This window comes from Schistocerca gregaria, chromosome 1, assembly GCF_023897955.1.
Source record: "Schistocerca gregaria isolate iqSchGreg1 chromosome 1, iqSchGreg1.2, whole genome shotgun sequence".
NCBI classification, from domain to species: Eukaryota; Metazoa; Arthropoda; class Insecta; order Orthoptera; family Acrididae; genus Schistocerca; species Schistocerca gregaria.
The window spans coordinates 456,579,782-456,606,095 of record NC_064920.1 but is presented as its reverse complement, the minus strand read 5'-3'; the positions used below and the strand labels follow the sequence as shown (position 1 = coordinate 456,606,095).

Below are 26,314 nucleotides of genomic sequence, written 5' to 3'. Positions count from 1 at the left end.
TTATGTTATTAACGAAATCAGCGGTATAGAAAATGTCCTCAGATGTAATTGACTATGATGGCATGGATGGATATGGCATCACTGGATTTTGCAATGAATACTCACAAAACTGATGTAACGATAGTAATGTTCAGTTCTCGCTTCGGGATTCAATTTTAGCTTTTCACACGCCTCCAAATATTAGATCTTCACAGCATCAACTATGCCACGCAAAAAGTGCAGTGGGGGAGTACCTTTTCGAAGAGGTCAAAGGTGGCGCCCATCGTCTTGAGCGCGAAGCAGGCTATTTGCTCGCTGTTTCCCGGCTCCTGGCCGTTGAACTGGTTGCACGGGAACGCCAGGATACGCAGGCCCTTGCTATCGCCGTATTCCTTCTGCAGCTCCACCAGCTCCTGTCAAATAATGGCAAATATTTCTCAGACATATTGATCAGATAACAAGGAACGAAAAGTCATTTTAATAACTGAAAAGCGCTAGTTTGTTTTCGTTCTACATTGTTTAATTTATTCTGTTAACCGGATTTCGGTTTACAAGGCCATCATCAGACATTTACTGACTGTTGTCGCCAAAGAAGTTATGTTTGTACACGAAATGGGTAAAGAAGTTACACATTTAGATATAAACACAAAAGCACAGTAAATAACATGTTTGACGGTGTGATTGTAATGCAAAATAAAAAGAAAAAAAATTGAACAATGAATAAATATAAAGGGAGTAAACAGGAAAAAATTTTAACACAGACCTGGAAAAACATGTCTACGTAACAGTTTATATTAATAAAAAAAATGAAATCAAATCAAGTTAGTACCTGATAAATATACTTCAAGAGGTATAAAACATGGAAAGTGATATACAAACAATTCATTAAAAGAAATAATTATCAACTGTAGCCACAGAATATATGAAGAAGGTAAACAGAAATGAGTAAATGCATAAAAACAGAGGAATGTGAAAGAACAGCTACAATCGCTTAATAGTTGAAAGGCTTCAGGACCGGATGAGACACCTATAAGGTTGTATAAAGATTATGCGAAAGAACTACCTCCCCTTCTAGCAGTAATTTATCGTAGGTCGCTTGAGAAACGAAAGGTACTAAATGACTGGATAAAAGCGCAGGTCATTTCCGTTTTTAAGAAAGGCCGTAAAATAGATACTATATCGTTGACGACAATCTGTTGTAGAATTATGAAACATCTTTTATGCTCAAGAATTATGACGTTTTTGGAAAATGAAGATCTCCTCTACAAAAATCAACATGGATTCTGCAAACAGAGAGCCTACGCAACTCAGCTCGCTCCGTTCCTCCGGGAGATCCATAGCGCAATGGACAACGGCGCTCAGGTTGATACCGTGTTCCTTGATTTCAGTAAGGCATTTGACACCGTCCCGCATTACCGTTTAATGAAAAAAATACGAGCTTAAAGAGTATCGAAGCAGACCTGCGATTGTATTCAAGACTTTCCTGCAGATATAACTCAACAAGTCGCTCTTAACGGAACTGAATCGACAGATGTAAAGGTAATACCCGGAGTACCACAGGAAAATGTGATAGGACCGTTGCTGTTTACAGTATAATACATAAATGATCTAGAAAAGCGTCGGATGCTCTTTAAGACTATTTGCAGGTGATGCAGTTGTCTGTACCAGAGTAGCAACCTCAGAAGATAGTAAGATTTCGCAGAACGACCTGCAGAGTATTGATGAATGGTGCAGACTCTGGTAGTTGACCTTGAACGCAGCCGGCCGCGGTGGTCTAGCGGTTCTAGGCGCTCAGTCCGGCACCGCGCGACTGCTACGTCGCAGGTTCGAATCCTGCCTCGGGCATGGATGTCTGTGATGTCCTTAGGCTAGTTAGGTTTAAGTAGTTCTAAGTTCTAGGGGATTGATGACCACGGCTGTTAAGTCCCATAGTGCTCAGAGCCATTTGAACCATTTTTTTGAACCTTGAACGTAAATAAATGTAAAATATTGCGCATGCATAGAAAAAGAAATCCACTACTGTACAGCTACACTATTGATGACAACCACCTGGAGGCAATATCTGCCGTAAAATATCGATCCAGAGGGTCCTGAAGTGGAATGACCATATAAAACAGATAGTGGGAAAAGCAGACACCAGACTCAGATTCATCGAAAGAATCTTAAGGAAATGTAACTTATCCACAAAAGAAGTGGCTTATAAGGCTCCTGTTCGCCCATTCTTGAGTACTGTTCATCTATCAGGGATCTCTATCAGGTAAGACTGATAGAGGACATAGAAAAGATGAAACGAAAAGCGGCGCGTTTCGTCAAGCGATCATTGATCAGGCGAGAGAGCATTACGGAGATGCTAAACAAACTCCATTGGCAGACGTTACAAGAGAGGCGTTGTGAATCGCGCAGAGATTTACTATTGAAATTTCGGGACAGCAGTTTTCAAGAGCACTCGGACAAAACATTACTTCCCCCCCCCCGTCCCATACATCTCGCGTATTTACCTCAAGGAGAAAATTCGAGAAATTAGAGCCAATACAGAGGCTTACCGATAATCATTCGTCCCACGCACTATTCGCGAGTGGAACAAGGTTGGAGGGATCAGATAGTGGTACCGAAAGTACCCTCCGCCACACACTATTTGGTGACTTGAGGAGTATGACGTAGATGTGAACATACATTTACTGCTGTTGTCATGAGGAAGTGGAAGCTCGCTCGTACGTTAAACGAGGATTGGAGGCTATCTGAAGCACAGTTTAATACTGAAGCAGGCACAAGTGTTTAGGAGCAAGCCGACCAGTGCACATTGTTATAGGGTAAACAAACTTCGTGACGTATTTTATTTCGTGAAAGGGTTCACATTCCTCGTTCTTAATTAAGGCAGGACTTCTACGGACAGTTCCAATCATCCTTAACAGATGGCAGGAATGTCTTCCCTCGAGAAAGACATTCTAGGCGGGAACAAACGCTGTATGTGGAACGGGTAGTTTATTGTTTGTTGTTTGTTGTGTGGTGAGAAATACTTCCTCTGTTGGGCTGCTCTTGTAATACAAGTTTATTAAGGTAAATTGTTTAAGTAATTAGTCAGTTGTATGCAGTTTTTTTTACCAATGGAATCCTAGACATAATATTTAGATTTAAATGCCTTATTACTGAATGACGACAAAAACTCTTTCAAGTTTTGTATCAGTTCCAGAGACAATGGCTTCATCTCTAAGGAAATGTACGAATCAGGACAAGTCAAAAGTAGGTTATGTGAGAAAGAGAAGACAATCCTGTTCAACTGATGACTTTCGTGAAGCACTTCATAAGGTTTCGGAAGAAAAGTGGTCGATGTACAAAAGTGCTAAAAGGTTCTCCATTCCATGGAGCACTTCAAAAGACTATGTAGACCGCAGCGACGGTGTCAAAGAAAATGTGATCATTAGCAAAATTGGAAGATGCTTTGCCCATACGAGTGAACTGGACGTTAATTTCATAATCTAAATGCAGGAAATATGGTTCGGTCTGAACGTTAACCAGATAATCCACTAACCTTGTAACACAGTGAAATTAATGTCTAACGGAAAATGCAAGTCAAAGAACAAAAGAAATGATGAGATTTGCACCAATTGTAAAGAGAGCTCCAGCTGTGGGAACGATAAAAGTGCTTGGATTCAATACTGTTTTTGTGTGCAATGGTTCTATGAAAATTCTACGTCCATCGATTCACCTGATGCTACGGTATTTATGTGTGATATTCGTGCAAAGTGCTGACAATGAATTAAAAGTGCATTAAGTGAACTTTAATAACGCAAAAGAAAATTACCACGGAATTATGCACATTATCACTAAGTTAGATATATAAGCACTCCGTCTTCACGTAAAGAGTGGCCTACCGGTACCATCCGATCGACGTGTCATTCTCAGTGGAGGATGCGGATAGGAGGGGCGTGGGGTCAGCACACCGCTCTCCCGGTCGTTATGCTGGTATTCTTGATCGAAGACGCTACTACTCGGTCGAGTAGCTCCTCAGTTGGCATCACGAGGCTGAGTACACCCCGAAAAATGGCAACAGTGCATTGCGGCCTGGATGGTCACCCATCCAAGCGCCAACCAAGCCCGACAGCGCTTAACTTCGGTGGTCTCACGGAAACCAGTGTACCCACTGTGGCAAGGCCGTTGCCAAGTTAGATTTATAGTGTCACAGAATTAGGTACGCTATAACGAAGTTCGTTTACTATATGTTTTAACTTCAACACTTTTTTAGTCCTTCAATTTTCTTTATCGTGGATTAGTACAGCAATGTATTTGTCTCTTACATGTAAAATATAAAATTTCTAAATTAAATATGTGTTTTGTTTGTTCATTTACAATCCTTAATATCACGAAGTTAGGTAGGTTTATCCTGTATGTAGCCCCGCAGCAGACAATCACCGTGTTCCCATGTGGACGCAATGATATCGCTATGAAGACAGCTGCATAGGATCATCAAAATTGGACCGTGGATCAATGGAAACGTGTCGTCTGGTGAGCTGAACCACGATGATGCCTCTGTCTCGATACGCCGTCATTCAGGCGAACCGCAGCTCGACATAAACGCCGTGCGATCGACACAAGCCGGTAGGGGCAGTATTTTGTTATTATTGCTTGATACGAAGATGAAGCACTCAGCAAGAGAGGAGGAAACAGAACGAAACTTCACAGTTCCGAAAGTTTATGTTATGTTATGTCGGTGATTTCAGGATCGAGTAAAATTTATAAAGAACCTGGTAGTGTGCTCCCTGCCGCCGTTGGATAAGCAGCTGCCAGCAGAAAGTCGTATACTCCTAGCTCACTCATGTTTTTACATAGTTTAATTCTTAACTTCTTTGCGTGTTTTTGGTACTTGCATTGTTTAATTCATAAATTTTGGGCCTATTATAGTATTTGAGAGTTGTAGCATCGCGTTTTAGTACCTGAATAGTGTAAAATCGAGTAGTCTCCATCCACCGCCAAGCAGTGTGCCAGCAGTGCGCAAGTAGCAGCATTACTGCATTTACTAGGCAGTTTTGTATTTTAATAACCGTTTAAATTTTGTGTCGATTTGTTTGTGCTCTCTGTAGATTAATTCAGACGTTCTTTGCACAACAGTTTTTAGCATAGATAGGGACTGCAACTGCTGTGTTCGGATGCAGGCTGAGTTGGCATCCCTTCGCTCCCAGCTTCAGGCAGTGTTGGCTTCGGTCACACAGCTTGAGGCTGTTGCCAATGTGCATCACTGTGGTGGTCCGGATGGGGGTTTGTCGGGGACGGACAGCTCGTCCCACGCATCCCCCGATCGGACTACGACTGTTGCTGCCCAGGATACTGCCCACATTGAGGCTGATCCCTCACCTGTGGTAGAGTGGGTGGTCGTCTCGAGGTGTGGCAGGGGGCGAAAGACATTCCGGAGAACTGAACGGAAGGCCTCTCCAGTTTGTCTGACGAACCAGTTTCAGGCTCTGTCTCCGGCTGATACTGATCTTCGGCCGGAGGTGGCTGCTTGTCCTGTTCCAGAGGTTGCCAATCAGTCTGCAACACCCGGGCAGTCGCAGAGGGTGGGTTTACTGGTAGTTGGGAGCTCAAACGTCAGGCTCGTGATGGGGCCCCTTAGTGATATGGCAGCAAGAGAGGGGAAGAAAACCAATGTGCACTCCGTGTGCATACTGGGGGCAGTCATTCCAGATGTGGAAAGGGTCCTTCCGGATGCCATGAAGGGTACAGGGTGCACCCATCAGCAGGTGGTCGCTCAAATCGGCACCAATGATGTGTGTCACTATGAATGGGAGGAAATCCTCTCTGGCTACCGGCGGCTATCTGATTTGGTGAAGACTGCCAGTCTCGCTAGCGGGATGAAAGCAGAGCTCACTATCTGTAGCATCATCGACAGGACTGACTGCTGACCTTTGGTACAGAGCCGAGTGGAGGGTCTGAATCAGAGGCTGAGACGGTTCTGCGACCGGGTGGGCTGCAGATTTCTCGACTTGCGCCATAGGGTGGTGGGGTTTCGGGTTCCGCTGGATAGGTCAGGAGTCCACTTCACGCAGCAAGCGGCTACACGGGTAGCAGGGGTTGTGTGGCTTGGACTGGGCGGTTTTTTATGTTAGATGGCCTCGGGCAAGTACAGAAAGGGAAACAGACTCAAAGGGTGCGGGGCAAAGTCAGGACATGCGGGGACCAAGCAGCAATCAGTATTGTAATTGTAAACTGTCGAAGCTGCATTGGTTAAGTGCCGGAACTTCAAGCGCTGATAGAAAGCACCGAAGCTGACATCGTTATAGGTACAGAAAGCTGACTGAAGCCAGAGACAAATTTAGCCGAAATTTTTACAAAGGCACAGACGGTGTTTAGAAAGGATAGATTGCATGCAACCAGTGGTGGCGTGTTTGTCGCTGTTAGTAGTAGTTTATCTTGTAGTGAAGTAGAAGTGGATAGTTCCTGTGAAATACACTCCTGGAAATGGAAAAAAGAACACATTGACACCGGTGTGTCAGACCCACCATACTTGCTCCGGACACTGCGAGAGGGCTGTACAAGCAATGATAACACGCACGGCACAGCGGACACACCAGGAACCGCGGTGTTGGCCGTCGAATGGCGCTAGCTGCGCAGCATTTGTGCACCGCCGCCGTCAGTGTCAGCCAGTTTGCCGTGGCATACGGAGCTCCATCGCAGTCTTTAACACTGGTAGCATGCCGCGACAGCGTGGTGTGAACCGTATGTGCAGTTGACGGACTTTGAGCGAGGGCATATAGTGGGCATGCGGGATGCCGGGTGGACGTACCGCCGAATTGCTCAACACGTGGGGCGTGAGGTCTCCACAGTACATCGATGTTGTCGCCAGTGGTCGGCGGAAGGTGCACGTGCCCGTCGACCTGGGACCGGACCGCAGCGACGCACGGATGCACGCTAAGACCGTAACATCCTACGCAGTGCCGTAGGGGACCGCACCGCCACTTCCCAGGGGACACTGTTGCTCCTGGGGTATCGGCGAGGACCATTCGCAAACGTCTCCATGAAGCTGGGCTGGGGTCCCGCAAACCGTTAAGCCGTCATCCGCTCACGCCCCAACATCGTGCAGCCCGCCTCCAGTGGTGTCGCGACAGGCGTGAATGGAGGGACGAATGGAGACGTGTCGTCTTCAGCGATGAGAGTCGCTTCTGCCTTGGTGCCAATGATGGTCGTATGCGTGTTTGGCGCCGTGCAGGTGAGCGCCACAATCAGGACTGCATACGACCGAGGCACACAGGGCCAACACCCGGCATCATGGTGTGGGGAGGGATCTCCTACACTGGCCGTACACCTCTGGTGATCGTCGAGGGGACACTGAATAGTGCACGGTACATCCAAACCGTCATCGAATCCATCGTTCTACCATTCCTAGACCGGCAAGGGAACTTGCTGTTCCAACAGGACAATGCTATCCAAAAATTACCTCGAGCAATTAAATAGAGAACCGACTCGTAGAGATAACATCTTGGACCTACTGATAACAAACAGACCCGAACTTTTCGATCTGTAAGTCCAGAACAGGGAATCAGTGATAATAAGGCCGTTGCAGCATCTCTGAATATGGAAGTTAATAGGAATATAAAAAAAGGGAAGAAGGCTTATCTGTTTAGCAAGAGTAATAGAAGGAAGATTTCAGACTACCTAACAGATCAAAACGAAAATTTCTGCTCCGACACTGACAATATTGAGAGTTTATGGAAAAAGTTTAAGGCCATTGTAAAATGCGTTTTAGACAGGTACGTGCCGAGTTAAGTTGTGAGGGACCGGAAAAACCCACCGTGGTTCAACAACAAAGTTAGGAAACTACTGCGAAAGCAGAGAGAGTTTCACTCCAAGTTTAAACGCAGCCAAAACCTCTCAGACAAACAGCGTTCAGTGAATTCGAAAGTAAAATTCTATATACCGACTTGACAAAAAATCCTAGGAAGTTCTGGCCTTCCGTTAAATCAGTAATTGGCTCGAAACAGCATATCCAGACACTCCCTGGCTCGAAACAGCATATCCAGACACTCCGGGATGATGATGGCATTGAAACAGAGGATGACACGCGTAAAGCTGAAATACTAAACATCTTTTTCCAAAGCTGTTTCACAAAGGAATACCGCATTGCAGTTCCTTCTCTAAATCCTCGCACAAACGAAAAAAATGGCTGACATCGAAATAAGTGTCCAAGGAATAGAAAAGCAACTGGAATCACTCAACAGATGAAAGTCTACTGGACCTGGCGGAATACCAATTCGATTCTACACAGAGTACGCGAAAGAACTTGCCCCCTTCTAACACCCGTGTACCGCAAGTCTTAGAGGAACGGAAGGCTCCAAATGATTGGAAAAGATCACAGGTAGTCCCAGTTTTCAAGAAGGGTCGTCGAGCACACGCGAATAACTATAGGCCTATATCTCTGACGTCGATATGCTGTAGAAGTTTAGAACATGTTTTTTGCTCGCGTTTCGTGTCATTTCTGGAAGCCCAGAATCTACTCTGTATGAATCGGATATGGATTCCGGAAACAGCGATCGTGTGAGACCCAACACGCTTTATTTGTTCATGAGACCCAGAAAATATTAGATATAGGCTCCCAGGTAGGTGCTATTTTCCTTGACTTCCGGAAGGCATTCGATACAGTTCCGCACTGTCGCCTGATAAACAAAGTAAGAGCCTACGGAATATCAGACCGGCTGTGTGGCTGGATTGACGAGTTTTTGGCAAACAGAACACAGCATGTCGTTCTCAATGGAGAGACGTCTACAGACGTTAAAGTAACCTCTGGCGTGCCACAGGGGAGTGTTATGGGACCATTGCTTTTCACAATATATATAAATGACCTAGTAGATAGTGTCGGAAGTTCTATGCGGCTTTTCGAGGATGATGCTGTAGTATACAGAGAAGTTGCAGCATTAGAAAATTGTAGCGAAATGCAGGAAGATCTGCAGCGGATAGGCACTTGGTGCAGGGAGTGGCAAGTGACACTTAACATAGACAAATGAAATGTATTGCGAATACATAGAAAGAAGGATCCTTTATTGTATGATTATATGATAGTGAAACAAACACTGGTAGAACTTACTTCTGTAAAATATCTGGGAGTATGCGTGCGGAACGATTTGAAGTGGAATGATCATATAAAATTAATTGTTGGTAAGGTGGGTACCAGGTTGAGATTCATTGGGAGAGTCCTTAGAAAATATAGTCCATCAACAAAGGAGGTGGCTTACAAAACACTCGTTCGACCTATACTTGAGTATTGCTCATCAGTGTGGGATCCGTACCAGATCGGGTTGCCGGAGGAGATAGAGAAGATCCAAAGAAGAGCGGCGCGTTTCGTCACAGGGTAATTAGGTAACCGTGATACCGTTACGGAGATGTTTAGCAAACTCAAGTGGCAGACTCTGCAAGAGAGGCGCTCTGCATCGCGGTGTAGCCTGCTCGCCAGGTTTCGAGAGGGTGCGTTTCTGGATGAGGTGTCGAATATATTGCTTCCCCCTACTTATACCTCCCAAGGAGATCACGAATGTAAAATTAGAGAGATTCGAGCGCACACGGAGGCTTTCATACAGTCGTTCTTCCCGCGAACCATACGCGACTGGAACAGAAAAGGGAGGTAATGACAGTGGCACGTAAAGTGCCCTCCGCCACATACCGTTGGGTGGCTTGCGGAGTATAAATGTAGATGTAGATGTGGATGTAGTGTGACCCCACTTATCAGCATGACGTCGTACCCACTCTGTTGCGGGTGAATGGACTAATTCTGTTGGTAAGGACGTCATAAGGCCATTGTATCCTCTCCTGAGGCAAACTGGTCGACAACTGTTGTAACCGGTTCTTGACGTCCCGGATACTGAGAGAATGGGACAGAACTGACGTCCGAACACACTCCGTTGGGAACCGGGGATCTTGCTGTCTAGGACAGTACATCAGTATCACACAAGCAGTTCATAGAGCAATGTGCCATGTGTGCACGAGCATTGTCCTGTTGCAGAATGGTACCACGATATTGTTGCGTGAGAGTTAACACATGAGGACGCAGAATGTCTGTGCCATACCGCAACAGTTCCATCGATCACTGTCACCCACGACGTGAAGTCATACCCGACGTCTCCCCACACAGTAACACCAGCAGTAACAACCGCTATGCCCCTCCTTATTTTGAAAAACTGAGACTCCTACCCAGGTCGCCGTCATACAGTATTAGGGAATACCGCGATTCATCGCTAAAACACCATGTGATACCTTTCATCAGCAGACAATGCTTCCAGATCACGACGCCACTCCAAACGGAGCTGTTTGCGTTGCAGCGTTACCGGCAACCACCGCATGGGACGTCAATTCCCTTGCGCTACTGCAGTTAGTATCCGTCCAGTGATGCGGGATGACACAGAACGTTGTAAGGAATCCATTATTTGTTCTGCGAAGGCATGTGCAGATCCGAAAATATTACGATGTGCTTGTGGTATGTATGTCCACTCTCAAGTTCCCATGCAGTCCAGCATCGACAAAACAATCTGATTATTGCAGATTCGCCAACCCGGCCAAATGGGGACTGACAATGAGGCCCATTTCGAACTCTGACAACACTATCTCAGACAGATACGCTGCATCTCTGTTTCTCCCACAGTGGTCACTCAGTATCTGACGCTGTTCACAGCCCTTATTGACCCTCCCAGACACTGTAAAAGCACTAAACTCGAACGACACTAATGCTCTCTTGTGGCCATTCTACCTGTCACGGACAATTGCAATTCTAATCATTTGGACACCCGATGGTGATGTGTACCTGTTCAAAGTTACACTGACATTCCACAGTCTCTTGTGGGAGCTTCACTTTTTTTGTTGGGCAGTGTTTTTATAAGCAGCAGATGGGAGATTAACACATCAATGTAATGGGAGAAACCAGTTAATAATTAGCTTAATACTTGCTGGTGTATGACACGAACGATCTTGAATCTTTTGCCCTATTTCCATAGAAGTATACTTCATCTCCCTAGCTTTAGATGTAACGGTTCGTGGTTTAGTATCTATAAACAGGAGCATTGAGCAGTTCCTCCTTTGCAAAACGAAAAGTTTCACAATAGACGTCTTAATCAGCTCTCCTCACTTTCTGAAATCTAGTCATGAATATCTAGGTTAAAAAATGTACACGGTGTCAGCAACTATTATTGTTCTCCGATGAAACAAGTAGTAATTTCGGCGCATGTGTATCATTCCTATTTCCGCTCTAAATTCGTAGAATGAACATTTCACTGTGCAGCCGAGTGTGCGCTGTTTTGAAAACTACCTGGCGCATTAAAACACTGTGATGGACTGCGACTCGAACGGGGAACTTTGGCTTTCGCGGTTTTTTTTGTTTTGTTTTTTTTTTTTTTTTTGCCGTCTGAGCTATCCACATATGATTCACAAGCGGCCGTTGTCTCTTCAATTGTGTTAGTACCTGTCTCCTACTACCAAACTTTGCAGAAGTTCTGCAGCATGCATTGCTCGACTAGCACTCCTGGGAGAACGGATGCCGGGCGGGATTAGCCAAGCGGTCCAAGGCACTGCAGTCATGAACTGTGCGGCTGGTCCCGGAGGAGATTCGAGTCCTCCCTCGGGCATGGGTGTGTGTGTTTGTCTTTAGGATAATTTAGGTAAAGTAGCGTGTAAGCTTTGGGACTGATGACCTTAGCAGTTAAGTCCCATAAGGTTTCACAAACATTTGAACATTTTTTTGGAGAATGGATACCGCGGAAAAATGGCTGAGCCACTGCCTTGTCGATAGTTTCCAAAACAAATCACTCTGCAGCGGAGTGTTCATAATTATCCAGATTTGACACTGCACAGGTCTGACACATAAGCGTACGGCTAGTTTACTCTTTGGAGGCGTCAGTGAGGTAATAACAATGTTGTTTACAACAACGAATTTCAGTTGGTTGTCCACGTCCAAAGAGGCTCACATCATATCTCTTTTTCTGCATTTCCTTAACTTCAGATCGGTTTAAAAACTGTGCAGTCGAGCAGGCAGCTAATTTCTGTCAGCACAGGGCTAATTACGTACCTTGTAGTTGGTAGCAGTGAGGCCGCACCTGGAAGCGACATTGACGATGATGCAGACGTGACCGCGGTACTTCTCCAGGGACACGTCATTGCCCTGGATGTCTCGTGCCGTGAAGTCGTAGATGGTAGATGCTGACTTCCAATCGGTGCTTCCAGACATTTTCGTTTGTCGTTGAGTATCTGCCACAAACAAAGACGCGCTTATTAGTCTGCACACTGACTGGGCCCGTCGCATGTTCAAATAATGTGGGAGGAACCTCAAAGCTGTTCAGTGACAACTATGGTGCTACCTATCACTCCGAAAGAGGGAAATGCGTACATTCGTACGCCTTACTCACGAATGATGCTCGCGAGCGACAGAACAGTAAAATTAATTCTTATATAGAACAGCAAAGCTACTGTGCGTATTTATTGCTTTGTGTGCATGCGGAAAACCAGACCAGGGGACAACGCGTGTCTTCGAGATGGAACTGCGATAGGAGTAACTTCGCGAGAGGCACTACCGTCGAGAGCGCGGCGTACAGGGTGATTTTGTGATGATGTTACAAACTTTCAGGGATGTCGGAGAAGGGTACATGTTTCAAATTTAGGCAAAGGAGCCTGGTCCGAAAACGACTGAGTCGAAAGTTATAATCGAAAATCGTTGCGGTAACTCTGACACGTGGCTGCACGATCGGTTACAGCCATGCGGATAAAATGCCTGTCATCTCGACTGCTAGTGATACGGGCCTATGGGATCCAGTACGGCGTTCCGTATTACCCTCCTGAACCCACCGATTCCATATTCTGCTAACAGTCAATGGATCTCGACCAACACGAGCGGCAATGTCGTGATACTATAAACCGCAATCGTGATAGGCTACAATCCGACCTTTATCAGAGTCGGAAACGTGATGGTACGCATTTCTCCTCCTTACACGAAGCATCTCAACAACGTTTCACCAGGCAACGCCGGTCAACTGCTGTTTGTATATAAGAAATCGGTTGGAAACTTTCCTCATGTCAGCACGTTGTAGGTGTCGCCACTGGCACCAACCTTGTGTGAACAATCTGAAAAGCTAATCATTTGCATATCAGAGCATCTTCTTCCTGTCGGTTAAATTTCGCGTCTGTAGCACGTCATCTTGTGGTCTAGCAGTTTTAAAGGCCAGTAGTGTACGTCACTACCATCCATAGAAAGTGCATGACTTCACTGCTGCTAACTTCCGACTTCGTGTCGTTTTCAGCCAATAGTTCTTGCAACGTCTTACAGTCGATCCTCGCTTTCCTGTGTTCGTGTATGTACGTTTTACCACAAGGGTGTAGCATGTTTCACTAGATACGGAATCTTGAATAGTCGGAACAGTCATGTTTGGGCCGATGAGAACCCCATCTACAGCTGTGAAGAGCCACTGATACCGATTGTCATTCAACGTGTGGGCAGACATAATCGATGATTACGTGCTAGATCAGTTTCTATGCTCTCGTCGCTAAACTGTACCAGTGAACGCAGTGTGTTTCAAAGACATTCTGCCCAGGTTCCTGGAATATATCCCACTTCTTATTCGCCAACGGATGTGGTTCCAACATGGTGGAATGCCACTTCGATTTTTGACTGCCAAGCATTCTCGCTGCCTGTGGCAGTGTTCAAACGACACAACAGATATTATAACTGGTGCGACAGAACTTTTTGCTAGGATGCCTTGCCGGCATCGCCGCTAAGGGACGCCATGCTGAAAACTGCTGTAAATGTAGAAGCTTGTGAAACGTACACAGGTAAATGGAATTAATTGCTACTGCACGGTAGATTTAGACTTTTCGGTCTCTCTGACGTCAAATTACGTGCGGCGCTACTTGACCATCAACAGAGGAAATTATCTGAGTCTACTGGGGAGTACTCAGTTGGATTTCTGTACGTTATGATAAGGGTTCGGAAGCTGGGGCTCTTAATTTGAGCGCTGCGGGAAGCTAAAGCCGAACTTCAGTCGATTTTCGCTTATACTCTTCTTCGACTCGGTCGTTTCCGAACCAGTGTATCTTACCTCAAATTGATACATTCATCTTTTCTTCTCCATCATCCCTGAAAGTTGGTAACATCATCACGGAATCCCCCTGTAGAAGTTTCGTGAAATGCTGGCCTACGTTGGAGAAGCGAGACGGTCCCAGAATAAAACGCAATAAAATATGACTGGCTTTACTGATATTAAAATTTACAAAACTGCTCTGTCTTTCTGAATTCTGAATCCTTTATGCTACGTAAAAGTAAGTTTTTCGTAGTGCTTTCGACTGAGATACAATGTTTGAAGTCTTTTGTTATCTGTCGGACACTGTAACAAGGCTGCGGTCAACTGCGAAGATGAAGAAAATCATAATAACATTTAATATCGATTAACTAAAGTAAGTCAAAGCTGAATTTTGGAACCCAACGGGAACAATACACATCATTCACTCTTTCTCGCTGAATACTGAGTACGCGCTCAAAGGAAACAAAAGAAATGAATATTAAAATTAGAGGAAATAATATAAAACGAAAAACATCATACAATATTTAGGAAGTAAGATCACTGAAGACGGGAGAAGTGAATAAGACGTAAAATAAAGAATTGGAGAAGCAAAAGCAATGTTCGTAAATAACAAATACTTTGACCAAAGTGCATAAATACTGAATCGACAAAAAAGGTTGTTCAGATCTTCATTTGAAGCGTAGCGCTGTACGACTGCGAAACAGAACGATAGGGAAAAATGAAATGGAAACTCTTGTAGCATTTGAGATATGGTTCTGGAAAAGCCTGTTGAAGACAAAGATGACAGGTAAAACTATCAGCCAGGACACTGTTGAAAGAACTGGCGAAGAAAGGTCATATAGGAGACAAACAGAGCGGATAAGACACGGGAGAATTGGTCACATAATACGTCTCAACCAGTTCCTTGTAAATGTCCTAGAATGAACAAGGCAGGATAGCCCGAGGAATACCGAGACTGGAATTTTTAAAACAAACTATGCACACTGTAATACAGTCTAAATATGTAAAAAGTAAGAATTTAGCTTCTAATAGGTTCAAACCGAGAGCTGAAAACTGGTTGAAAGACTGATGAAAACCGAATATTTCACAAGGCGTGATTATGTAAAAAGAATAAAGATGCTTTGACCTAGCTAAGGAAAATTCCGAGAAGAGTAAGTCTTTCGCTCCGAGCGAGATAAATTAGTTTTGTGTGCGTGCCTGACGCATGGTTTACACGGCGAGATAACTCGCGCGAACTGCTAAAGATCAAACTGAAACTTTCATGAGGAGATGAGTCTTGTTCCACAAAAAGACTCTTCACTTCGTGCGTGAATTTGCCACCTCAGATAGTGATACTAAAATGAGAATTTTATAAGGCAACACAATTTTTAACTACTATTTCAATACTTCACTGCCTAACAGTCCATCCGAAGAATGAGAGATTTACGATTCTGTAGAGACTAGAAGTACAAAGGTATGATTTTCATTCAGGCCTATGACACATATACATTTCATTGACTATATAATGTATTATATGCTGTCGTTAGCTAGGTTCTTACAGATCGATAGCAGTGTTTTGGGGAGAAAGAAGTTGTAATCTCATAGTACAAATGATATCACAGTGACTCACACAGTATGGTACAGGGTAAACTCTATAAATATAATTAGAATAGTTAATCCAGTTAGTTGTCCTAGATCAACAGTCCACCATTTCAGATCCATTCCATGCAGCTAAATATACTAAATCATAACTAAATAAACTAAATGATTGACTTGCATTCATTGTTTCAAACAGATTTTCGTTTGAAACTAGCTACAATTTTACAGATCGTCATTTAACGATGTAAATAAAGTCTTGGATGCCCATGAATGTAACAATCCAAACGATGATAAAGTAGACAACCACCACCGATAAGATCTTTCTCTTTTAATTGATAAGGAAATTATTTAAATTAATACTGTCAGAAATATTCTGGCTTGAGCTGCGGATATTCTTGCTGCTATCCTCTATCGCCGCAGGATGGCACGGGTAATTACTCTTCTAAACTTCCAGAATGAAATTTCCACTTTGCAGTGGAGTGTGCGCTGATATGAAACTTCCTGGCAGATTAAAACTGTGTGCCGGACCGAGACTCGAACTCGGGACCTTTCCCTTTCAAGGGCAAGTGTTCTACGAACTGAGCTACCCAAGCAGGACTCACGCCCCGTCCTCACGGCCTTACATATGCCAGTACCTCGTCTCCTACCTTCCAAACTTTACAGAAGCTCTCCTTCTGTAAAGTTTTGAAGGTAGGAGACGAGGTACTGGCGTAAGTAAGGCTGTGAGGACGGGGCGTGAGTCGTGCTTGGGTAGCTCAGTTGATAGAGCACTTGCTCGCGAAAGGCAAAGGTCCCGAGTTCGAGTTTCGGTCCGGGACACAGTTTTAATCTGCCAGGAAGTTTCATCTTCTAAACTTATTTGAATATCCAGATCTTCATTCGAGAATCATTCAAACACCAGTCACTCCCAAAAGTCTACACTCACACACTATACTTCTCAGTAGTTCACTGCCGGATGTACATTTTGAAACCGTTGGTACACGATGCCGGAAGTAGAATTCTGGGTATATTTAACTAAAGACTGAACCAACAATCGTGTTATTTAGCTGAGAAAGCAACATGACTCTTGTGATAAGATGCTGTGTACCTCTACATCGTTGAATCATCGCATATGTATCATATTGTTGCTGTTCGAGTGATAGTGAAGATTAAGTACGCTGATGACTGGTGTAGCTACAGTTACTCATATTATTCAGAGTCGTTGAGTGTCTTCAGCACGACTCAGCTTTAATAGTATTATCTGTGAATAACATACATCCTTACAAGTACGAAATAAAGCTGTTCGCTTATTTAACATAAACGTTTCTCTTCTTTTATTTGCGAGGCATTCTCAGTGTCCAAAACACATATTTTACTTTATACTATACGTTTGTTCTAGACCTCTTTAGCCTATAATTAAATAGTTGTAAATATATTCCTGTATTGAAGTTTTTGGCGTTAGCTTCCTCCTGTTATAAGAAAAACATCTTTTTGGCGCAAAAGCTAATCAGTGTTTTAAAATTGTTTCGGTTCTACTTAACGATTTGCGTAATCCTGTGCTCATATCTATGCCATGTTGAAACAGTTTTTCACTTAACCTATAGTGTCCACGATGTTCATGTATGTTACGAACATACACGTATACACCTACCTCCCTCAATAGCGTGCTTTTTTCTATTGTGTTTATTGTTTATAGTACTGCCGACTGCCACGACGTGCCTTTCTGTCGCCTTTTGATAAAGCTGTGACGGGTAGGTGCAGTTCAGTTTAATACGAATGGAACTGCTGGTGAGACTATATTTATGCACTCCGTCTTCAGGCCACAAGTGGCCCATCGAGACCATCCGACCACCGTGTCATCCTCACTGAGGATGTGGATAGGAAGGGCGTGTGGTCAGCACACCACTCTCCCGGTCATTATGATGGTTGTCTTTGACTGGAGTCGCTACTATTCGGTCGAGTAGGTCCTCAGTTGGCATCACGAGGTTGAGTGCACCCCGAAAAATGGCAACAGCGCATGGCGACCCGGATGGTCACCCATCCAAGTGCCAGCCACGCCCGACAGCGCTTAACTTCAGTGATTTGACGGGAACCGACGTACCCATTGCGACAAGGATGTTGCCCTAGACTGTATTAGGAGCGTTATTATTTAGTACGATTCTTTTCTGTACCTTAGTTTGTTATTCTTTCAGCACTTAACAAGATCAATGACTTATTATTATACTAATTTAGTCATACTTTACTTTCTATATCACTGGAAGAGATTTCTGCATATGGTAATCATCCTGGAAAGTAAGCATTCTTCTGTTAGGGCTGTCCATGCTAATACGTTACATATTAGCTGCTTCTGCTAAAGTACGCATACGATGTCCGCGGCTCTTCCGTTGTGTACTGTGGACAGTTCGTTATCGTTGGTCGAAGGCATTTGGGTGACAGTGAACGGAGGGCGATAAGAATCGCTGAGTCTGTCATGGATTTTTTTTTCGAATACGTCTTGTATTCCGAGATTGTGATTAGGTTGGAACCTAACAGCAGAGACTGCAATCCTGTGAGCGGAAAGAGCGGCAATTAAATTTATAATCTTGGTTGCCGCAAATATTTGGTTGTTTTTCTGGAATGTGTCACAATTTCCGAGGTTGTGGTTAAGATGGGACCTGAGAACACAGTTTAATTTGGTGCGATTGAAACGAGCAGAGACATGTCGTAATATACAGCGATTTCCGAGTTGGTGGTTAAGCGGGGACCTAATAGCTCAACTTATCTAACTGTTGCACGTGAAACAAAATACCAGCTAATTTCATTTACGAAGAACAGAAAACAACACGCGGGCAACGTGACTGGCTACCCACATCCTACTCGTGACTCGTCGTGTTCTCTACCCAACATTCCTCATGCGAAACGTTATCAAGAGCAACACGTTACGGAAAAGCCGTGGTCCATACGTGCACTTTTGTCGACGCTTCGTGTCTATGGTTTATCAGATGAATTGCAAGGGAGAATAGCTATATGGATATTTTTGGCTTCTTATATGTCTTTTGTACCATGTTTTTAAATTTTTAACAGTGATTTGTGACACAGTTAACTGGTGTATACCCGCTCCTTGGTATTTATATGTTTTCTGTGAACTAAAAAGATAATAATAATCAATTTAGCGACTAATTAATGGCGGAAGACGTCTGAAAGGATAATTCATGTATGTCTCTACATAAGACGCCGCCAAGTAAAAACCGAACCGCAAGTGACAATTCTTCATTAGTACTTCTAGTTAACACGCTATATTTTGCTCAGAATAACTTTAATAGGACTGTCAGCCACCTGCAAGATACAAGGAGGTCCTACGGTTTTAAAATGTTGGACGTTGTCTTTTTTAAAACATTCTAGTGCAACGCCATTTCAGTTTCTCGCTGAAGGTCACAGGCGAGTCCATTACGGCCAGTTTCCTTTTCAATGAACTCACATTTACGAGCGCGTAAAGCCGACGGCACAGCAGTAAAAACCCCTCTCTATTTACTCCACAGTGATGCAACCACTTCCATTTCTGATCGGATGGTCACGAGTTGCGGGAAGCCGCCAGTCATTCTGCAAGCGGAAGTCGCGCCTTAGCAGTGACCTACTGAAGCAGGACAAATCAGCTGCGCCTCGATCCCTGTTAGAGTGAACCTGCAGACACCTGCAGTTATTAAATACAGCGTGGTCCATTGATAGTGAGCGAGCTAAATATCTCACGAAATAAGGATCGAACGAAAAAATTACAAAGAACGAAACTCGTCTAGCTTGAAGGGGGAAACCAGATGGCGCTATGGTTGACCCGCTGGATGGCGCTACCATAGGTCAAACGGATATCAACTGCGTTTTTTTTTTTTAAATAGGAACCCCCATTTTTTTATTACATATTCGTGTAGTACGTAAAGAAATATGTTTTAGTTGGATGACTTTTTTCCCTTTGTGATAGATGGCGCTGTAATTGTCACAAATGTGTAAGTACGTGGTATCATGTAACATTCTGCCAGTACGGACGGTATTTGATTCGTGATACATTACCCATGTTAAAATGGACCTTTTACCAATTGCGGAAAAGGTCGATATCGTGTTGTTGTATGGCTATTGTGATCAAAATGCCCAACGGGCGTGTGCTATATATGCTGCTCGGTAGCCTGGACGACATCATCCAAGTGTCCGGACGCTTCGCCAGATAATTACGTTGCTTAAGGAAACAGGAAGTGTACAGCCACATGTGAAACGTCAACCACGACCTGCAGTAAATGATGATGCCCAAGCAGGTGTTTCAGCTGCTGTCGCGCCTAATCCTCACATCAGTAGCAGACAAACTGCGCGAGAATCGGGAATGTCGGTGTTGAGAATGTTACATCAACATCGACTGCACCCGTACCATATTTCTGTGCACTAGGAATTGCATGGCGACGACTTTGAACGTCGTGTACAGTTCTGCCACTGGGCACAACAGAACATACAGGACGATGACAGATTTTTTGCACTCGTTGTATTTAGCGACGAAGCGTCATTCACCAACAGCGGTGGCGTAAACCAGCATAATATACACTATTGGGCAACAGAAAATCCACGATGGCTGCGACAAGTGGAACATCAGCCACCTTGGCGGGTTAATGTATGGTGCGGCATTATGGGAGGAAGGATAATTGGCCCCCATTTTATCGATGGCAATCTAAATGGTGCAGTGTATGCTGATTTCCTACGTAATGTTCTACCGATGTTACTACAAGATGTTTCTCTGCATGACAGAATGGCGATGTACTTCCAACATGATGGATGTCCGGCACATAGCTCGCGTGCGGTTGAAGCGGTATTGAATAGCATATTTCATGACAGATGGATTGATCGTCGAAGCACCATACCATGGCCCGCACGTTAACCGAATCTGACGGATTTCTTTCTGTGGGGAAAGTTGAAGGCTATTTGCTACCGTGATCCACCGACAATGCCTGACAACATGCGTCAGCGCATTGGCAATGCATGTGAGAACATTACGAAGGCGGACTACTCGCTGTTGAGAGGGATGTCGTTACACGTATTGCCAAATGCGTTGTGGTTGACGGACATTATTTTGAGCATTTATTGCATTAATTTGGTATCGCTGTAACAGCGAAAAAAGGTCCAATTAAAACATTGATATTTCTTTACGTACTACACGAATATGTAATAAAAATGGGGTTTCCTATTAACAAAAACGCAGATGATATCAGTTTGATCAATGGCAGCGCCATCTAGAGAGCCAACCATAGCGCCATCTGGTTTGCCCCTTCAAGCTAAACAAGTTGCGTTCTTTGTAGTTTTGTCGTTTGACTCTTATTTTGTGAGTTATTTGGCCCCGTCACGATCATTGGACCACCTTGTATATATATATGTACGGCTCACCCGGAAATAGAGGTCGTTCAGGCAGGAACACAGTTTATAGAGATTACATTTTTCCGGTTTGTCAATGCCTTACGTCGAACAAGATTTGCCAGAAAGCCCTTCTTCTACAAAGAAATTCAAATCTCTATTCTTCTTCGCAGAACTCGTAAGATGTAAACAGTACCTCTGAGTAGCAGTAAACCTGTTCCATGACTGTAAGCATGTATAAATCATGTTGGCAAAAATATACGAGGGTTATTCGGAAAGTAAGGTGCGATAGGTCGCGAAAAGAAAACAACAGTGAAAATCCGATGAAGCTTTGCACAGATGTGTTGGGCAGTGTTTCTAGTACACCTGTCGATTGCGTCTCGTCGCTCTTTTCAGTTCTGAGCACACAATGAACACCTAATGATACCTAGAACAATAGTGTCTCCCGCCAAGTATGGTTGCCCGCTGAGAGGTTTCGACTGATTTCATTCAAGCCCGAACAACGTAACTGTCATGCATTTCCTTCTTCATGACAGTTCTCGGCCGCACACTGCAGGGGTAATGACGACGCCCCAGCATCCTTTTCTAGGGGAAGTGTGTGACCGCACACCGAACAGCCCGGACTTGTCTCCCTCTGATGTTCATCTCTGCTCACATGAACCGCTGGCTATAAAGACAATATTTTGGTACAGACAATGAACTGCAGACCAGAGTAGAGAAGTGCCGGAAAGCACAGGCGGCTGCTTTCTGTGACGTTGGTATCGGAAAGTTGGCACAACGCTACGACGAACGTCAACGATGGAGCGGCGACTGTATACAGAAGTAGCTGTAAGGTGTAGCAAACTGTTGCACGTTAACCTTTTTTTGATTTTCACACTGGTTTCCATTTCGCGACCGATCGGACCTTACTTTCCGAATAGCCCTCATAGTCTACTGGTAATGCAAATTCGTTTTTGAGCTACGTATTTGACCCTATCACATTCTCAACTTGAAGAAATTAGCAAACCGAAATAAAGATCACTTTAACTTTGCGACAAGCTGTGACTGTGGGCGGGGCAACAGCTCTTCCAGCAGAGTTATCGGAACGAGTCTCGGATGTTGATTCGAAGTTTTAGTTGGCAACAAATTTATCCATTCCAAAAAGCGTAACCCTTTTTATTTCAACTGGAAAGCACTTACTGTTTGGATGGGAAGTAGTTATTTTCAGGATGATGTAAACAACTGAGAATGCTAATTCTGTCCCACACACTTTAATAGGAAATCAAGCTAGACTCCAAAGTGAGTTGTGGCCTACTGTGAAACTGTATTGTAATTCCGCGATTTTCTCGAATTATTTCCTTGCGACAGATACCACTGAAATTATTCAGATCACTTCAAATTTAGGAACATGTGATTACAGATAAATCTTATTTCATATCCGCAACTTCCGTCAATATCCCTGACTTCTGGGATAAACAATGAGCTCGGTATGTCGCTTACACTGTCTGAAGTATCTGTTCTTGAAAAACGCATCTAAGCCGCTGCAGTCATGGACTGTGCGGCTGGTCCCGGCGGAGGTTCGAGTTCTCCCTCGGGCATGGGTGTGTGTGTTTGTCCTTAGGATAATTTATGTTAAGAAGTGTGTAAGCTTAGGGACTGATGACCTTAGCAGTTAAATCCTCTAAGACTTCACACACATTTGAACATATTGAAAAATCCAAGTAATCCCGCAAAACATCTCAGACTTACATCTCGATACTAAATGCTTGTAATCTAGACGTGATTACAGTAACTGGCAACTTCCAAATGAATATATTCGCAGAAAAACAAAACATTGTGTTTCGAAATAAACGTAAATGAACAGAACGTGACCGTCCGAAGGCAAAGACATACCTCTTCGAAATGCGGCTATAGAAAGCGATTGGCGACTACTTTACTGTCGAACAATAAGTATATACTCCCCGCTTCACCGCTGGAAACCAATTTCTGCTAATGTGAATACTAATAAATCGAGAAAAAAGGAACTATCTGATGGAAATGAAAAGGATCGGAACATCTGCCGCTTCTGGATTCGCAGACTCGCAGTTCATCAGAAACATGCGTCGAGTTCTCGCTAGGGAAACGTCGCGTACAAAATTAATTCAGGTAACGTATCGCCCGTTATCTTCGCTACGGAACCAGCTCTGAGATAACGCAGTGCATGCATAACTGAAACACTGGATAGGGGAACAAAATGAAACACTGTGGTGGTATCACAATGTAAAGAAGCGTGTATGGTATTTACATACACAAATCTACTTCTGAGAGAATGGGGCTTGTTAACATTCAGCTGATGGTGCATTAACTGAATGTTTTGTATAAATGTCGCTTCTGTATTTGTGGTCTGAGAGTGTGTCGATGATACCAGCGGTTATTGTTCCGTGATAACGCTATCACAGAAGAAAATATTTTCCATTGCGTCAGAGAAGTGATTCAGCTAATGAGACAGAACGTCAGTTGTATCGACTTCCGTAACTGTCAATGATGTCGGCTCCATAACGGTTCAGAGTAAAATCGAATATTCCGCTTATTTTGTTAGTGTCGTCCTTCGGTGCGAGTTTGCACGAAAAAGAAAAAAGAACAATTAAAGAGGTATGTTCTGCCATCTCATTGTTGCTCTATGTCTGCATCTGTTTTCTGCGACTCACTATAAACAGAATGTCAGAAAGAACGTTATATGCTGCCACAAAATAAGGTTTCTTGACGTTCCATTTATTAATTCTCACACATTTCATTTCAAGTAAAGATTAGTCTAATCTTGTTTCGGCGGTTTCTACTGAAAGGACAGGCAGGTAGCTGGAAAATATTTGTAAATTCCGCTCCGAAAGCAAACTCTTGGTTTTTCTAAGCTAGTTTCCTTGATGTCCTTGCCGTCTTTCTGTAGATTACTCAGTATTTCACTGCCAAGTCCTCGTCAGTCTCATTAACATTTAATTATTCTCTCAGCCCTTTCTTTGTAAGTCTGCTTGTCTGCTGTTACTTCGACTTCCATATACTTTAGAAACATTCCACTATGCGCTCTCAAAGTCTTTTTGTAAGCTATTGGTTTAGAGGCAAACTGCTTTTTCTAAAGGTGGTAGTATTTCCTTCCGTTCCTCTGACCTTTGAACAGACTTACCCTGGAAATCGAGGCATCCGAACTACGCTAACTTGTTATATTTCGCCGATTCGGATCATTGCCAGAAGTGAAAGAACCGATAAGAAAGAGACAGAAACACAATCGGTGAATTGATCCAGGAATTTACCTCAAACTTGGATTCTGTAGTTTGAAATGTTACTCTCAGGTACGACATGACTGACTCCATTTGTCATTCATAACTCAGTTTTTCGAAGGCTATTAAAAAAGTTTTTGTTGCATAAGAACACAACTTAATAGAGTTTGCATTTTGGTGTTAGTAGCGATTATTTGCACCAGACTAATATTTCGCACTTCCACTGAATATTATCACAATTTTTATCAGATATCTTCTTTTGTTGATAATTTCGTTCTCTGCGAAAACTCTGAGATTAGAAATTAAATGCACATGGAGCTAAGGTGTCTGAAGGAACTTTAGCGGTACATCGAAACTAACCAAAACAACACCTGTCAGAAGTTTGAAATACACTGTTGGTTCACGTATCAGCAAACCTGTCTCGTGCGCAATCCGCTGTCAACTATTGTAAGATTTTTGTGCTGAACACTATTATAACGAAAAACTTTTAAAGCTGTCGGTACCGGCATTGCTCCATATCTTCAAACACCGACGACCGTGGTCACTGAAGAAAACGGGCGTAACACACACGGCGATAGTTACATCACATCGGGGTGTAATCTCTCGACTCACCTTAAGTAGGCCGGCGCTGCAACGAGTTTGAGGTTAGTATGATATCCGTGCACTCGGGAGAATGGCGTCTCGGTGTCTTATGACGAGCTATTGTCCAGCGGCGGAGTATCGCGTGTCTTGGCGCGCTAGCCAGTCAGCAAAGCGCATTGCGTCACAGACGTGGTGAGGTCCTCGTCCGTCCGCAGGGAGGGGGGAGGGGAGGCGGCTGTGGGAGGGGAAAGGAAGAGGGGGGGGGGGAGACCACGCACAGGCCACAGAGCTTTTCGCGGTGACTTGGAATGCCGCGCAGTTGTGGGTTCAGAACACGCGGAAAATGCGATATTGGTATTAGGCGCACAGCCTAATCTCTGCGCGTTTGAAGGTTTCAAACCAACATGTGACTCACGTGAAGGAGGGAAAAAACTGTGTTTCTGTCATTACGCACTATACCAGATGGCAGTACTGTTCTTTACATTAACAGCTGAAGTCGAGAATTGATTTCAGTAACGGAACCACTTCTTGTATTACAATTACACATGTAGTTAGAGTTGTAATTCTACTGTATACTACCGTAGACTGTCATAAGTAAGCATGGACTAAGGTAGTTTTCCTGGTAGCTTTGATCAGTTAACTTCGTATCCGCGTCATCTGGACCTTAGGTGTGTTGCATACCTATCGAACGTTACTTCATAACGATCGCCAGTCTTAATAGAGTCCCCCAAAAACCGGAAGCGGTATACTGTCCAAAAATTGCATGAGGTTGTACAAAAGGCCGCGTGACCTACGGAACATTTTTGTTCTGCATACTTATCCTCCTGTCTGTTACTTAAAAATAAACAGTATTTGTAGCAAAACTGATCTTGTCAATGTTAAAACAGGTTTTATTCGATAATTGTTGATTTGTTACGTGAAGTAGAGGAATACTGAAGAAAAATAAAGAAAACAATAAAGATTTGTCATATAGCTCTAGGAAATGCAATATCCTAGACAAAAAGATACAGCAGAAAAAACTGCAAAAAAATGTATGTAACATCATTTTAATAATTCGTTGAATTTATGTGAAATGTGTTTTTTTGTTATTCATAAACAACCTTCTAATTTATCAGTAACAGGAGGAAACTCTTGCCTTTGACCGTGATGAAGAGCGTTCTACTGAGTATAAACTAACAATAACAATTATAAAAAATGGTTCATATGGCTCTGAGCACTATGGGACTTAACATCCGAAGTCATCAGTCCCCTAGAACCCAGAACTACTTAAACCTAACTAACCTAAGGACATCACACACATCCATTCCCGAGGCGGGATTCGAACCTGCGACAGTAGCGAATAACAACTATACACATATTTTATGTTTGTGCATGTAAAATGTACTTGCGTCAAGAGTAATTGCTATGATTACATAAAAATGCAGAAGTTACGCAATCAACTGATTTTTATTACTGTAAAATGCAATTTGTATTCAGTAAGGATAAAAATACACAATGGACTAACACAGAATGATGTGCGATTCTAATTATGTGTAAAACAAACAACAAAAGGCACAAAAAACAAAG

General features: G+C 43.6%; 1 protein-coding gene across 1 annotated transcript in view; it reads right to left on the bottom strand.

Moving 5' to 3' along the window:
- The window catches only part of LOC126352401 (glutathione peroxidase-like), a 36,971-nt gene extending 11,911 nt beyond the window's left edge, over positions 1-25,060 (bottom strand). Inside the window, exons 1-3 of the mRNA XM_050002685.1 lie at positions 24,779-25,060; positions 12,017-12,195; positions 234-392 (exon numbers count right to left, since the gene is read on the bottom strand). Coding sequence (XP_049858642.1) covers positions 234-392; positions 12,017-12,175 — 318 coding nt within the window. The 5' untranslated portion in view covers positions 12,176-12,195; positions 24,779-25,060. The remainder of the gene's footprint in view (positions 1-233; positions 393-12,016; positions 12,196-24,778) is intronic.
- Between the last annotated feature and the right edge of the window lie 1,254 nt (positions 25,061-26,314).